The following is a 17,129-nucleotide window of genomic DNA, read 5'->3' as shown; positions in this document are numbered from 1 at the left end:
CGGCCACCACCACCTAACAGCTAAGCGACAAAAAAAATTTACGTGTGTAATGGTGTAAGGTAGTTAATAATTAAACTGGTGGCGTGAACCATTCGTTTGCAGATTTGTGTGATATTATGTATCAACTTGCCGATTTATCAACTAAACTCGGTGACTAAGTAGTTAGATGCCGGCTTCCATAGAACTATGTAATTTCCAGACTGTCGGCGCCGCAAGCATCATGACTGCCGACTTTACCTGTTAAATTCGGCAGCGTGGTGCGTTAAACCGCCGTTTCTAATTCACCCTCTTATTTCTTCGCACCGCACTCACTATTCACACCACTCACTATTCACACCTCACCGCACTCACTATTCACACCCTCTTATTTCTTCGCTGAACATGTCACACGAACTTTAAGACTTTTAAGTGCTATTTATTGGCGTCTAAAATCTCCAACCCCGCGTACAATTACAAAACTCCCGTTGCATTTTATCACCTCCGAACCGATCGCTAATTCCCCGACAAAACCCGAGAGGAAGAAGAGAGCGCGCGCGCCCAGAACTCGGCCATGGCGGCGGCGGCGGAGGAGAAGGTGGCGGCGCCTTCGTCGTCGAGAGGAAGGCTATCGAAGCTTCTTCAAGAGTTCGGTGAGCTTCTTCGCTCACTCGATCTCTTAGTTCTCCTCTACTTCGATTTGTGTGTAGGGTTTTTGAGGTTTTAGTTTCGTGGCGACACGATCGATCGATCGATCGATCGATGGAGCCGATCCATTTCGCAGGTTGGGATCTGATGCTTGGGTCGATCGCGGCGTTCTACGCGTTCATGGTTCCGTACACCAAGGTCGAGGAGAGCTTCAATGTTCAGGCACGAATCATTCCCCTCTCTTTCTCATAAGTACATTTCCTACACCCCACGGGTGAAACCCTAATTTAGAGGTCACAACATCATAATCTAATTTATTAGATGTGCTCTAGGAAATTTAAAAGGCCTATATATAAAAACTAATTAACTTCGGACACCGATTTCTGGCAAATTGACTACCTTCCTGTCTAGTACTCAGGCCTAGTTTGGTAATATGGTGGCTGATAGCACCATTTCTATTCTATGGCTTCATTTGGGATTGCGGGGAGATTGCGTTACGTGCGGTGAAAAGTACAATGGAAAAATACCGTTTGTTTCCGTACGTAATATTGCATTTCGTATATTGCGATTAGTCGGTTATGATATATTTTCTATTGTCCTACCGGAGAACGTAGAAGCATATCCCTGTATACTTTTACCCCAACTCCATTTTATCCGATATACTTTTACCCCAACTCCATTTTATCTAAGCGTCAGATAGGCCTCAATACCAGATTAAGTCTATGAAAGTCCCAAAAATTCTAAAAGCACTTTCGCTTTTTTCCGTCTCTTCTATTATAAAATTGTAGTTGCTAAACATGCTTTTTTGGTGGCGGTTGCAACTGCAATTTTATAGCATTGAAGGAGGAAACATTATAAGTGCTTTTAAATTTTTTGGGCCTTCCATAGTATAAAAATTGTGCTTTTAGCCACTACATTCCCAAACTAGGCCTTAGATGCTTAGGTTATAAATTTTTAAAATTTATATGCTTTTTCATAAATAGGTTATTTAGATGTTTTAGATTACATTTATTGAATTAAATTTTGATTTTAAGACATTTAAATATCTGATGTGGTGTATAAGACATGAAAGTAGACTAGGCACACATGATAGTTCTCCTCTCTCTCTCTCTCTCTCTCTCTCTCACAATGATTGAAGTAACCAACAAACTTATCGCTTTGCCCTAATAGCTTGATCGTACGGGAACTCAAGAATGGAACACTGTAAATTTTGGCTTTAAGAGCTGCTTCTCTGTTGGAGAAGCTGAATTTAGATGTTGGGAGAGAAAAAAAATTGGAGCTTCTGCTGTGATGACTGATGAGAAGCTGAAATGAGCTTTTGACAAATAAATAGTGGAAGTTTTGGTTTAGAACTTTTTCTTATTCCTAGGAACCTTCAGCCTTACTTTGTCTGTTATTGTTGGTTAATTCATCTGATTTTATGAATCAACTTTTATGCTTTTCTTAATTCTGAGTCACTGCTGTTCCTTAGACTTGAAGGTGTGATTTATGTTTCTTACCTAATAATTACCTTCTCATAAATGAACTCATGGAAATTAAAAAATTATAATTTTCCAGGCGATGCATGATATCCTTTACCACCACCATCACATTGAAAAGGCAAGCTCAGATGCTTCATGTTTTATGGCCTTCTTTGCAGTTTAAGTATATTTCCTTGGAGATGGTTTTTATGGGGTTTGAGTAACATTTGGTCTATGCTTTCACAGTACGACCATTTGGACTTTCCTGGTGTTGTGCCTCGAACTTTTATTGGTAAAACTTATGTGCTTTAAAAATGCTTGTGCTTATTTTACTCAACTACCTTGTTCACTTTTAAATTTAGATGTTGGTATATTATTTTGGTTTATGCTCATATTGTTCAAAAAAAAGAAGGATTTTGGTTTCATCTCAAACACATAATTTTCATTTATATATGTGCCTTCAATGTGCACTTCCTATACCGATTTTCTTGTCCAATTCTATTTTTCTGATACATTGGTCCAAAAGCCTTTTGCAGCTTTGCGACCCTTTAAATAATATATATCTATTTTACAGGTGCATTTCTCGTGTCCATTATAGCATCACCAGTAGTTGCAGTAATACATTATCTTCATGTGCCAAAGATTTACAGTCTCTTGGCAGGTAATTGTTTCTTGAATCCTAAGGCAATTGATATCTTCAAAAAATTCAAGTGGTATTTATCATATTTTTGGAACTAATTATCACCAGTTTAGTCACTTTTGTATAAATTGCATTGAGATTTGAGAACTATAAAACTGGCTTGGCTACTTATTCAGTCATATAGACAACTTGGTTCAGTGATTTTACGTGGGGGATGTATGCTCGAAGGATTCGCCTTGATATTGAGTAAAAGGAACTTGATCTTACTTAAAGTATTGAAATACTGTGAATTCTTGTTAGAGTGCAGCAGTACATGTACTGTTATTGCAATCTCTGGAACGCCTTTATTCTGTTTCATTTCCTTGTTCAGGTGACTAACATACTTCAATCTTCAGCTGAGTAAACATATGTTTTATAATCTAGTTATTGCGCTTCGTTGCATTCCACACTAGGTAACACATGTATTTCTCATGGTTTCTCTCCTTACAGAATTTTTTTTTCTTTTTTGCAAATATGTTCTTAAGTTTTTAACTCAAAATTAAAGCTTTAGTTCCTCTTACAAAGATCTTTAGGATGGATTTTTTAAATCTTGTTGTAGTTATTTATAAAATGTAACCATCTCTCTCTTTCCTTCGCCTTTTCAGTTCGCTTGGCATTAGGTTTCATTGTATTGCTGACTTTAAGGCTCTTTCGGCTTCAGGTACTCTCTATTCATTAAATTTGTGTTCCATAAAATGCATATGTTATCTAATTTTTCTTCTTTTCAAGAATTTGGATATAAAACTTTATTGAAATGCCATTCTTTCCTTCAGTATTTTTGGTAATTGTATCATATGGCTTTCTTTTCTTTTTATTTTTCTTTTTTAATTTGTGATTCCAAGATATGCGAATGTTACTCTTCTACTTCTATGATGAGAACATGACATTCTGACATGTCGATTCTCATAGAGTATGGACACAGGATGCGCATTATCTGCTATACTTGATTGCAGAATTATCTATCCTGGCTGAAAATTTTGAATATTTGCTAGTTTATATTTTGTGGGTATGTAAATTTTGGGGTCAACATTTGTCCAATTGGATCTTAGGGTAGTTTAATCTCAGCCATTACATTGAGGGTCCTGTATTATGGCATGAACTGTTTTTGTGATAACTGATGATCAAATAAAAAATTATTCTAGTTTGATTTTCTTGCAGATGCTTTGGTTTCTTTTATCTCTCTTTTTTGTGGAGTTCTCTCATATTGACTCTTGGTTGATTTCTGCAATCAGTTGCATAAATTTACTGCAGCAGTTTTTTCTCCATTTTCCTATATATATAGCTGTTTCAGGAAAAATGAGAATTTCAAATTTGGCCTCCAACTATTGTTCGATTGCATTATTTGGCCTTTTTGTTAGGTTGCATTTTTTTGGTTTTGTGACTGCATCAATCCTGTTGCACATTTTACTGTGCATTCACATTATATCTATTTATTTTCGGCGGCTATCCTATCAAATATGAATTAGACTAATTTTCTTGTTAACAGGTTAGAAGGAAATTCGGGTATCATGTCGAAGCATTCTTTGCAATAATGACAGCTTTGCAATTTCACTTGTTGTTCTATTCAACGCGGCCTCTTCCAAACATTTTAGCTTTTTGTTTAGGTGATTGCCTATTGCTATTCAAGTTTCTACTTATTTTAAATTAATGATGGTTAGCTTTATGAAAATGATTCTTTTGTCCATTACATGATAGCAAGTTTTTGCATGATTATAAAATCTATTTAGTTCCAATATAGACATCTGATACGTCTAGAATTATCTTAAGTTGCTTCATCTGTTAGGTTGCTAATTATACAGTTGGAGACCTAGACTCCCTATTTTACATAAATTATCTGAATCCTTCTGAAGTCTGGAAAGGGATTCAACTGATGTATTTTGTTTTGATGCGCTAGCTTTTGGCGAGGACATATACTTTGGTAAGCATGCTATATATGTCCCTTAAAGACATTAACAGTCACATAGATACTTGTACATTATCTAAGCATAATCTTAATGTTGGGTAACGTTGTTTTGCATATCATACACTGCCATTTCATAATTCCTGATCTTAGGATAAGTAATTTGATAGAAGTTGTGCGGAGGCATTCAAGATGCCTGATTTTCAACATTACTCTTCCTCTTATTTCCACGGGATTCCTGGCCTATTTTCAATGTGATTTACTTATGTGTTTGCTATTTCATATATTTAGATCTACAATACAAGTCAACGCAATCTTCTCTTATACTGTAGAAAATGGAATTTTGTTGACTTAGTTGTTTATCTTTCGAGACCTTGTCACGGATTCATAATATTTGGGGCACTTCTATGGAGAAAATGTCATGTTAAAAGGTAGTTTTCCCTATTGTAGGGTGTAGCGTTTTTAATGAAGTGTTGTCTAAAGTAGTGATATGAGTACTTGCAATATGTTGGGCCCAAACCACCGGCCCAAAATGCGTTAGCCCAATTCGTTAGTGGTAAAGTGCTTGGTGCTTGTACAGCCAAAGAGTCCCTTGTCTGTTCAGTATGGACTATGGGTGCTACGAACCGCTACAGCTTCTTTCTTTGGCAGTATCAGAAGCACCAAATTGGTGCTTCTGCTTTGTACACTCATAATTCTATTTCTGCAGCAGAAGCTCAAGGATTTTTATTTTGCCAAACTCCCTACTGTAGATTGCTATTGCTGAAAGCAGAGGCAAAAAAGGGCAAAATGTTCTTGTGTATGCTGATGATCCTTCTGGTGCTTCTCATCATTCGCTATTGATCTTCATTATTAGCATAACAAGGAGAATACGAGTTAATTAGTTGCAACTATGATATTGCTTTTCTCATGCAGTTAATTTGGCATATTCTTTTTGGTTTAAGGGAGATTCCTCAGCTACTTTGAAATGCCTGGTATGTCTCTTATCTATTTATTTACTCCACTTTTTGCCTGGTTTAGTTGTTCCATTTTTGTGCATTCGTGCATCTTCTCTTGCCATTTCTGTATTAATTGGTTTTCTCATCAATTTTTTTGCGAATTGCAATTTATTGAAGATATTTGGGAATCTCGTACTAACTAAGGATTTTGTTCCCATTATATGTCTTCATACCCTTAATTAAGTACAATGCCTTAGAATCTAATTATTCACCTTTATCATCATGCAGTATGGGAAAAGTTTGATGGTACCCCTGAAATTACTCTATTTATATGTCCAGTCATATTTTCATACTATGCTTGAGAAGTAGGATTGCTTGGCTTCTCATGGGGGGCAGTATCAATTTAGGTGCTCCAATTAAATTTTTGTGTTTCTTGTAATGCTTGCCTTAGGACCTTCTTTATTCAATTTAGTAGGAGCTTTACTTAATTGGCTGAGTTTGCTAGCTTGCTAGTTGCCAAATTACTTGGGTTTAAATTAATCAATGACAGTGCAACGTTCTTGGGGCCTTTTTCTTTTTCCGGCTATTCATGGCCTTACTATTGTCTTGTTTGCACTACAGGATATCCTTTATCAGTTTCACTTTATTCTTCTTTCTGTGAACTGCAAGTGATTACATAATCTAATCTCTGGGGCATCAAATGTGTATGATGAGTTATTTTCTGACCTGCATAATGGACTTATAATGTAACACTTGTATTTCTTGCCAAATAATGTATGGTGTTGCATCTTTACATAGGATTCTCAACATTTTAGAGAGCTCAATGCTAAAAAGAACTCAGCCAAACTGCCATAAGAGAATTTACCTTTAGTATCTTTGTTATCCAAGGCATGCACAATGGACAATGGCAAGAAACTTGATTATCTTGTTATCTCCTAAGAGGATTTTCTTATCATAACACAATTATTCAGATTGTATCTGGGTACTAAATTTGTTCTTGCTGATTGCTCAGTCATTTTCAATATTTAATGAAGTATATAATTTTTATGTCATCACGTTTTTTTTTTTCTTTGGAAGTATCAATAATAGTTGCGCACTTTTACATGCAGACTGTTGCTACAGTTGTATTTCGATGCGATACCATGCTGCTCTTTGGTCCTATTGGCATTGAGTTGTTGTTGGTATGCTTTCATTTCATTTCTTTGAATGTTTTTCCAACAAGTCCTAGGATTATCGAACATGATTAGACATTGGCATCTTTCATCATTTTTATTTTTTGCGCTATTAGAATGTATGCTTTCTGAGATCTTTATTTTTTTATTAATTGAACAATTCATAATTTTATTTCCTTATCCTGTATGTTTGTGGTGCAAATAGATATCCATGCGGCTATATTCTCTTAGTTGCCTTTGTGGCATACTTCTTATTACTCTGATTAGAACGAGCATGGAAACCAAACATTTTTTGTGGACTCGTTCAACAATAACTCCTCTGGCCCTGCTGATCTATTTAAATTTTCTCCTTCATTTATTGCATGCATAGAACTCTCAAACTATGTTGGTTAATTCGCGAATTATTCGCGAATTACTGAAAATCCGAATTAAACGGTCCATTTACGAATTTTTTCCAAAGAGAGAGAATTATTCGCGAATTTTTGGGCTAGCCGAATATTCGCGAATTATTCCCGAATTATTGAAAATATGAATAAAAAACATATAATTTTTATATTTAAATATAGATTATCTTATATTTTATATTTTATACTGAATCCGTCTTTTAAGCCGAATTTTTCAACGAATTTAAAAAATTAGAAAACGAATTTTATGCGTATTATACCCGTACCGAATTTTTGCCGAATCCGAATTAACTAACTATGCTCTCAAATGGATACTCTTATTTCTGAAATCTAACATTCTGCAACAGAGTAAATCTGTTTCACTGCTGGAAGCAATTAAATGCTGCGTGATCACTGCTCTTCTGTGCATAGGTAAGTTGTTTTGCTCGTTGAATTAAATCGTGCTAGATTGAAAACTAATTTGTTTTCATGTGTTTTTCTTCAGGCATTTCTGTGCTGGTTGATTCAATAATGTGGCAAAGAATATTGTGGCCAGAATTGGAAGTTTTCTGGTTTAACTCAGTTCTAAACCGTAGTTCAGAATGGGGTGTATCCTTATGTTATTACTATAGTTTAACTAGTTTTCTTGCTACATAAATTATCGGAAGATAATTTAGTAGGAGAACTTCGTTTCAAGAAGTGAGTAGGATTCAATGATTTATATATGGAAAACTGGATTTTATTTTTCATCATAAACTCTCACTTTTAGAATTCTACTCGTCTCATGTAGAGGGAAAGTAAGTCTTCAACTAGTGAAAACATTGTTTTTTTTGGCTCTAATATCCTCTTTCATGAAACCAGTGCTTAGGGTTACAGGATGTATTCTCTTTGCTTGCCATTTATATTTGTTTTTCTTATTGTTTTCAAAGACCCTTGAAGTTCGAGGGAATATAGGTTTATTTGTCAATGTTATCATCTGAATGGAACAATTCCTTTCGAGTTGTTTGTCTTTGATATAGTTGTGAATTTAGACTCACCCGCTTCATTGGTACTTCACTTCAGCACTTCCACGCTCCATGCTTGTAGGATATCCTCTTTGTATGGTAAGTCAGAAAATATATGTTGATGGAAATTTGGTTATTGTAACTATTATCTGCTGCTTTCTTTCATTTGTAAAGCTTTGGCATTTGTTACTTATGATGTTGTACCTGATTCTGTTCTTGTGATTTACATTTTCCGAAGAATGTGACAAGTTACCAAATATTTATCTGACGTATGTATATTCTTTATCTGCAGATTGGTATGGTTCTTGATAGAAGGATAAGACGATATGTGCTTCCAGTCTTCTTATTTATTTTGTTTTATTCAAAACTTCCGCACAAGGTTTGTTATGCATACCAATACTAACAACTTAATTGACATTTTGAAGTTTTTCCCGCTCATGTCTATCTCTGTATGTACCTTACTGATGTTACAGGAGCTTCGGTTCATACTTGGTTCTATTCCTATTCTAAATGCGTCAGCATCAATAGCAGCTAGCAGAGTGTACGCTCAACCAATCTACTCTTCTTAAAATGCAGTTTATTCATATGTAATCAATAGTCATTACTCTATTTCAATTTCAACATCATCACCAGCTTTCCATCATAATTTCTTATGTTAATTCACACTAGAGTTGCACCAGCCACACTCCAATATGAATTGTAAAATTAACCTTATGTAGGTATTGTTTTGTCCAATGAAGCCAACTTATACAAGGATATATGAACGAGTTGTGTCAGATTGTGTATGACATGCTTTAGATTTGGTTCTCATGTTTTATAGCCCATTACTTTCTAGTGTGGTGGATGGATTACAGCTGTAATGAAGATTGTTCAAGCCCTTTTACTTCTAGAAAATTCTTGTACTAGACATTTATGTTAAACTTACACAGGGGAATAATGCCTATATTGATGTTGGACTGCACACTTCCAATTTTTCCATTGATATTTTAGCGAACAGTTTTAAACTAATTAAATTTACATGATGGAACATTTTAAATTGATTCTCTTCTTATGTATCTAGGCCGCCTCAAAGCAGAAAATTACTTGCGTTGGAGATTCCTTGTGCCTTAATTAACAACAAATAATCAGTTATAGCAGTACAACACAATATTAAAAAGCATCAAAATTTATCAAAATCATGCAAATGATTCTCTCTTTCATCCTCTTTGGATCTGTTAATGTATAGCCTTTATATTCAAATCATAAGTGCAAGTTTTTGGTAAATTCATTTAAAGGGGCTCACTCATTCTTTGTATGTTGATCTTTTGAAGCTGCAGCCCTAATTATAGCCATGATCACTTTTAGTCTTATTTGGTTTCCAACGCAGTTATGGTGGAATGATAAAAGATTTATTGAAGTTGAATTTGTTGTTGGGAAATAACTTCTTTCACATAAAATTCCAATTAATTATTTTTTTTTCTTGCTTTGTGATCTTCCCAGATATAATAATAGGAAGAAGAAAATATGGAGTTGGATCTATGTCATTATGCTCGGATCTTTTATTGTCAGGTTGGATCATCAATTACTTGAGTTAAACAGGATATCTTATCTACTACTTTATGATAATTTTATGGTTTTTTTAGTGTAGGATGCTCTATAGTGACATTCATGGCATCCTATAACAATTATCCAGGTGGTTACGCTTTGAAGGCTCTACATCAAGCTGGTGAAGTACTCCTTACGTTCCTGTATTTTTAAGTCTTAAGAATTTCTCATTAATGATATATGACAGTTTTCAAAAGTGTCATGTTTTTTATTCACTCTTGTTGTGAAAGCGTTAATTTTGTTGTTCTTCACATCATAGACTGATGTGAAGCTCTTATATTTTGTTGTATTCTACAAACAGATTGATGGCTCTTTGCCTTTTAGCATAGCAAGTGGTATTGATCAATCTCAAATGATCGAACCCGCCGGGCGAAGAGTGTCTTTCTTAGCAGATGATCTTGATCAGTGATCCATGTTGAGTCAGTCATCTTCATCATTCAATTTCCACTCTAAAGCAAGTGAACCTCACTTTTTGTCAACAGAAAGCATTCAAAATCTCAGTTGGCTAGAACTCTTAAAATTCTGCAGAAAGTACACTATAATTTTGATTCGTCAAGGCTCCTGGTCAGAGTTGGTCGGCCAACCTGATTCACTTGAAACATCCACAGGCTTTCTTGGTTGATTAATCACCATTCATTGATCTCGCAGAGCAGAACCTCAATATAGTTCCATGACCTTATCCAGCACAAATTTACAGAGTCTATCCTCCTAAACGAGGGTTCGTCTTATCCAGAAGCTCTTGCTGTGTTGGTAGGCTTGAAAGCATCAACATGTCCAGGGTCTTGCCAACACCTAATTTCAATGATTCAATCCAACCAAGTAGAATAGGTTAGCTTTGTCTAATAGCTTTTACATGCTCATGTGAAGGTAACTTTAACTGAAGCTTCACTTGTTGACATTTCTGTTCTAACACCTTTAAAGTCAAGGATTTGACTGAATCTAGTTCCCTGTTAAGGTTATAGTTAACTTTAAATGGGCAGTAGACTAGGTTAGCTTTGTCTAATAGCTTTTACATGCTCATGTGAAGGTAACTTTAACTGAAGCTTCACTTGTTGACATTTCTGTTCTAACACCTTTAAAGTCAAGGATTTGACTGAATCTAGTTCCCTGTTAAGGTTATAGTTAACTTTAAATGGGCAGTAGACTAGGTTAGCTTTGTCTAATAGCTTTTACATGCTCATGTGAAGGTAACTTTAACTGAAGCTTCACTTGTTGACATTTCTGTTCTAACACCTTTAAAGTCAAGGATTTGACTGAATCTAGTTCCCTGTTAAGGTTATAGTTAACTTTAAATGGGCAGTAGACTAGGTTAGCTTTGTCTAATAGCTTTTACATGCTCATGTGAAGGTAACTTTAACTGAAGCTTCACTTGTTGACATTTCTGTTCTAACACCTTTAAAGTCAAGGATTTGACTGAATCTAGTTCCCTGTTAAGGTTATAGTTAACTTTAAATGGGCAGTAGACTAGGTTAGCTTTGTCTAATAGCTTTTACATGCTCATGTGAAGGTAACTTTAACTGAAGCTTCACTTGTTGACATTTCTGTTCTAACACCTTTAAAGTCAAGGATTTGACTGAATCTAGTTCCCTGTTAAGGTTATAGTTAACTTTAAATGGGCAGTAGACTAGATCTTCCTACTAGCGGTCAGCTATATTATTTCAACAATATATCCTATATCAATTCTATAGTCGTCTTCAATTTTTATGATACTATAAAGACTTAATTATAGAATTTACATAATGAATATTTAAGTCATTACAGGTTGCATTTAAGTCGTGTCAGACTGTTTCGCCTACTGCTAAGCACATCATCTTTTGGATTCTCGCCTCTATTAACTTTGATATTTCTGTGTCATGAAGAGAATACCACTGCTGTAGACATTATGTTTTGTGCTTAATGATGTTTATGACCACAGATGCATCAACAAAGGAAAAGTTGGTTCATATAGATGCTTTCACAGCAATGAATGGAGTTTCTCGTTTTTCTGAAAATGAATATCCTTGGAGGTATGATTTTCTTAGCCATTTGGAAAATATAATATATGTTCAACGCCAGAGAAAATTAAGTGTGATTTTCGCCCTTTCATATTTATTCTTTTTTGATCCACAAAGCAATGTTGTTTCCCGTAGATTGATAAATGTTTGCACTTGTAAGCGGAGTAATTCCTAGAAATATGTAAATTACACATTTTATGTCTGATTTTGCTGTAGTTAGTCTTGCATCTAAAAATATAATTGGATCTTTCTTTTTTTTGACTTGTCAAAGTTTGAATTTGAAGAAAAAGGATCAAGATCTGAACAAGATACATAGATACATTACCACACACACTTTTTTGGATAGTTCTGTAGTATCTAATTATAGCTCACTTTCAAGAACCGTAAAAAGCCTGAGTTGATACATCGAACTTGTTAAGGTGCATCGACATCTGTTATCGTGTTTACAAACTAATTTGTTTCAACATGAAACTGCTGCATGGTAGTAGTTTTTCTGTGGCATGACAGGGAGCATTAAAAGTGATCTTTATCACCATTTTTAAGGATGAGACTTTCTTGTCTTCTTTAATACATATATCTGCTTGACTTCGGTTTCCCAACCTATCCTTTTGTTTTCTTTTGTCGTTTTCAGTGAACCTATTTGTAAGTTTGTTCCTGCAGATCTATCTATTTTTAGGATCCGATAACTGATGCTAATAACATCTATTAATCTGTACTCATCTGTTTCTTTAGTTGTGAGGCCTTTCTTTTTATCTAAGCACTCTGTTTCTTTAGTTGTGAGGCCTTTCTTTTATCGAAGCACCTTATCAATATTTTTTAAAATTTATTTTTCATCTAATCTTACAATAATTCTTTTTTTGGTTGAATAGATACTGTAAAGAAGAAGGAATTCCCATCGAACATTTTGGTAACAGAAATTTCACCTACCTGCTGAAGTAAGTTTCATACCTGGATTAATGTCTATGAAAACAATTAAATATTGTCGAATGTCAAGACAAGTGTCATAAACTTGGCACATCCTTATTTTCAGTTTTTCTTGCAAAGCAATTACATCTTTTATGTTAGCCATCTAAATGATATGGTTTTTTAAGTTGCATTTTGATAATTATGTAGCTTAATTCTCTTCCGTTTGTTACTTAATAATCATCTCCTATCATAGTATGCCTTTGTTTTGAATAGAGTACTTTCATTGTGTTATAATTGGCATATTATAGGAAGAATATCATGATAATACTCTGTAAGGGGTGAGGACTGCTCGTGCTGCCTGTGCCGATGCCGTGCTGGCATGTGGTATGGAGCTGAGCCGATCCCGTATTGACTTTTTTGAGTAGTATTTTTTTTTTTTTTTTTGAGGCACAAAGTTTTATAGAAGTTTCTTCATACTTTGTATGTATACATCTTATAACTCTACTAACATTTGGAGTAATTAGTAGTTCTATTACATGATTAGACCAACTTTTGGTTAAAAAATATAAATAAGAAGATTTTTTTGAAATTTTCTATCATTTTAGCTTTAGCGAATTTACCCATGGTGGTGTTTTTCTATAGATTTTTACCCAATTGCGACATTGGTTTGGCTTTCATGCACATATATACATGATCTATTCTTACTATATTGTGTCAGATGTAACATTTAAAGCCTCTTTTTTTAGCTATTATAGATATTAAAACACTCTAAAAAGATAGTTTTTCATGAAAATTTGATAAAAGGAAGAGTCCCATCACTGGTACACCTGTCCCATGGTGCCTTGCCATACTGCTGGTATGAAAGGTTTTGCTTATTGTACTTCTGGCAAATATTACAAATTCTTTTAGGGAGATCTGAACAACTTAATCTCATTCTTACTTTTGGTTTCTGTACAATTATACCATGTAGAACGTAGTGAACATTCACATATGGCGGTAAATTTGACATTAAGCAATAGCTCTCCTTGCATTATGTAGAAACAGTCAAAAGCAGTGGCTCGTCTTACATTAAATAGGAAGAGCCAAAAGCTAATTCCAGTTTTGTTGAAAAATTGACATTATGAGTTTATTTATTCTTCGCTTGATTTTTTTATTTAAGATTCCTTGCTTATTTCCTTACTGCACTGTGGTTGGAGAAAGATCATGTAATATTCCTCTAATTTTACTTTAGAGTGATCTTAAATTAGTCTGAATGAATAAATTCATGACTACATGCTAGCACACAGATATAGTGAGATATTCACAATGAAGCCACATTTCAATTGGTGAATTCAGAAAAAATGTATTGTTATTTTTTGTATTTGTCTGTTGGTTGGCTTTACTTATCTTCTTTTTCTTTTTCTCCTTGGGCGTGTTTGTCATGAAACAGCGAGCATCATTCCATCAATGGCTACAAATGCTTGTTTGCCATAAATGGATTTTCTGGCCTTCGTTTCCGAAGGCATTTTCCGCCATTAGCTCTGGTATGACTGTTAATTTCGAGAGAACTATAATTTTCAGACGAATGTTTTAATACTATTGTACGCTTAGTTGTCTGAATTGTTTGATTTTACTTGAAACTTTAAGCCCTTGTTAGTTTGTGCTTATGTTTTTGTTAACTTCAAATTCCATCTTATGGAATGCGGTTGCTGAGTTTTTTCAATCTATAAATACCTACATAATTTCTTTGGCAAAAAATGAAAGAAAAAAGAATATTTAGCAATAACTTTGTTTTTGCTTTTTCCCCCTTTTTTAAAAAAAAGAAAAGACGAGTTTACATCTGCAGAATTTCTTTGGCAAAAAAACGAAAGAAAAAAGAATATTTGCCAGTAACTTTTTTTTTGCTTTTTCCCCCTTTTTTTTTTGAAAGGAAAGACGAGTTTATATCTGCAGAATTTCTTTGGCAAAAAACGATAGAAAAAAGTATTTACCAATAACTTTGTTTTTTGCTTTTTCCCCCTCTTTTTTTTAAGAAAAAGGAAAAGAAAAGACAAGTTTACAAGTAAGTTGACAAAGTTACATTATAGAGAAGTCCATATGGTGCCACATTCAACCTCATAGAGTTTGGGGTTAAAAAGAAAGGAATAAGAAAAAATAATAATAACAAAAGACAGCCAAGGAAGACATTGGATATTGAGCTTAATTAGTACTTGTTTTATCCGGCTTCTGAAACAGACAGGCATTCGGCATACAAAAAGTGTGGAGCTTTTCGTGTGACACAAGATGTTTATGAAACTCCTGCTTCTGCCGTAGTGGAAAGCAGTTTAGGATTATTTTAGAAAAAAATTCTGTATAGTCAGTTTAGGATTATTTTAGATAAAAATTCTATATAGTTTTTCTTTGCATGGCTCTTTTTGAACAACACTTTTGCGAAAGCTCTAAGTTGGAGCGTCTAGTTTTGGCGCTCCAAAGCTTAGTTTTGCTTCTCAGCACAGCAAAAGCTTGGTATTTTTTGTTTGCAAATACCTAGCTGTTGCTTCTTAAAGTTGCTGTGCAGTAGGCAATGCGCCAATCTGACAAGTGCATATATTTCTAGTCGGCTCACCATATGTACAAACGTAGTTCTTAATCGTCGCTAAATATGTTAACACAAGCTGATCACATTTTGTTGGCAATTGCAGTTGAAAGAGCCAAAGGTATTCATACATGGGAACATAGAAGACAAGGACATTGTCTCTTCAGATTAATCAGGGTGCCCATAGAGATCAAAAGAAAGCATCATGTCTTTCCAAGGAGTCGCTAATTTATGCACTAAAAATGATTGAGAAGCAAAATAGTTCTCTCATAACTAAGTTTGGTAGTTTGGACTTGTACATCACAATCTTTTTTTTTTCTTTTTCTTTCTTGGCTTCCCAGCTGAATTAGGCCTATGTGCTCCTCATTGTTGATTTTTATCGGCGTATATGCATACAATGTATAATGTAAGAAAAAAATTGGGTTATTAAGACCAAACCTCTTATTGCTTCAGCAAATGTAATGCTTTCTCAAGTTTCTGATCTTGCTGTACTTTTATTTTTCCTTTTTTTTTATTTTTGTTCATTTTTTCTCTTTTTTCTTTGTATCTATGCACGCTGCGTACATAGATGCGTCGATAAATGGATTGGGATAGAGATGGCTGAGTGGTTCATATCTCCGGTCTTGAAAACCAGTATAGCTAGTGTGAAGCTTTGTACTTGTAGGTCGGTTGGTTATATTCTATCCTCTCATGAATCGCAAGATAAATCTGATTCCTTGGGGAAGCACCAATCATCAATTGCTTTGCTATTTGTGCTTTTGAACGCAGCTTCTGTTTGTCCTATGGTGGTCCAAACTTAAAAAAGTATCAGCTTTTAAGTTCTGCTTTCACTTAAATGATTCTTGCTTGCACTTAAATGATTTTTATATCTTACTCCCGCCAGCGCGTTTTCGTGTTTTTAAGGTCGGTTTGTTTTTTTGGATCAGAAAGCGGGCGCATATGCGTGGACATAAATTAAATTAAAATATGGATTATCATAATAAGCCTAGACAATATGTATAATATGTATAAATGAACTAAAAAAAAGCATATGAAACAAGAGAGAAGAATAAATAAAGTACGAAACTTTTAATGGTTTTTAGATCAACTCTTTTGACATTTTTAACTATTGGATTAATATTATTACACTATGGGGATCACTCAATTTTAGGAGTATTTTTCAACCCCCGCAATCATCCCAACCGTACAATTCTTGATCTAAGGGTCAAAATATAAAAAGCTTCAGATTCTCTATATTTTCGATAACATAGTAGCTGTACATTATGTAATAATATACATATAATACTATATAATAAAAATATGTAATATTTATAAATAAAAATATAAAATATATATATAATAACTTTTCACCCTCTATCTCATTACACACAAGAGAGAGAGAGAAGAGTAGTGCGTGAGTGGTCCAGTGTGGACCACGCACGCGGTCCACGAGCTCTCACTTAAGCTCGTGGACCGTGATGCAGAAGAAGCCATGCGCCGCGTGTTTTGGTCGAGTTTTCATTTGCCGCCTCATCTCGGCGGAAAACAAAAAGCCGCTCTTTCCGTAGAATCTGTTAAAAAAAAATTCCTGGAAAATTATTTTACACGGAAACAAACGCTAGAAAAATTATTTTCGGACCCAAAATAAAATTTGCAGCTGCTTTTACGTCAAACCAAACACACACTTATAGGGTTGCTAGTTGCCGTAAAATGTACCAAAAGTTACTCTTCAGCTTGAAAATTTATTTTTCTGATATTTTCTTAACTAAATTTTTGTTAGGAAAACTAATTTTACAGATCTAAGGAAAATAGAGGGATTTTTTTTGCATTTGGCACTCTCAAAAAATTTATTTTTACAAATAATCCAACTAAATTTATAATTATAATTTTGGCCCTGTCTCTGCCACTTAGACGCCACGTAAGCGCCATGCGAGTAAGGGTGGAGGTGCTGA

General features: G+C 34.5%; 1 protein-coding gene across 2 annotated transcripts; it reads left to right on the top strand.

Moving 5' to 3' along the window:
* Positions 445–15,679, top strand: LOC109715275 (dol-P-Man:Man(7)GlcNAc(2)-PP-Dol alpha-1,6-mannosyltransferase). 2 transcript variants are annotated; one of them, XM_020240208.1, is made up of 20 exons: positions 445–629; positions 761–846; positions 2,182–2,223; positions 2,331–2,376; positions 2,659–2,745; positions 3,369–3,424; positions 4,250–4,367; positions 5,579–5,637; positions 6,711–6,782; positions 7,525–7,588; positions 7,662–7,765; positions 8,188–8,259; positions 8,453–8,539; positions 8,634–8,701; positions 9,640–9,708; positions 9,783–9,865; positions 11,660–11,750; positions 12,608–12,673; positions 14,074–14,167; positions 15,305–15,679. In XM_020240208.1, exons 1-20 carry the CDS (start codon positions 551–553, stop codon positions 15,368–15,370), a joined length of 1,509 nt encoding a protein of 502 aa, XP_020095797.1. In that variant the 5' UTR covers positions 445–550; the 3' UTR covers positions 15,371–15,679. The 2 variants fall into 2 exon arrangements, with proteins under 2 accessions (XP_020095797.1, XP_020095798.1); XM_020240209.1 differs by lacking the exon at positions 2,659–2,745.

This window comes from Ananas comosus, linkage group 9 (assembly GCF_001540865.1).
Source record: "Ananas comosus cultivar F153 linkage group 9, ASM154086v1, whole genome shotgun sequence".
Lineage (NCBI taxonomy): Eukaryota > Viridiplantae > Streptophyta > Magnoliopsida > Poales > Bromeliaceae > Ananas > Ananas comosus.
This window is presented reverse-complemented; position numbering and strand designations above follow the sequence as displayed.

Coding starts and splice junctions, on each gene's coding strand:
- LOC109715275 (XM_020240208.1), top strand. CDS start 551: ATGGCGGCGGCGGCGGAGGAGAAGGTGGCGGCGCCTTCGTCGTCGAGA. Junction 2,224..2,330: donor ACCACCATCACATTGAAAAG/GCAAGCTCAGAT, acceptor ATGCTTTCACAG/TACGACCATTTGGACTTTCC. Junction 9,709..9,782: donor CTCGGATCTTTTATTGTCAG/GTTGGATCATCA, acceptor TGGTTTTTTTAG/TGTAGGATGCTCTATAGTGA.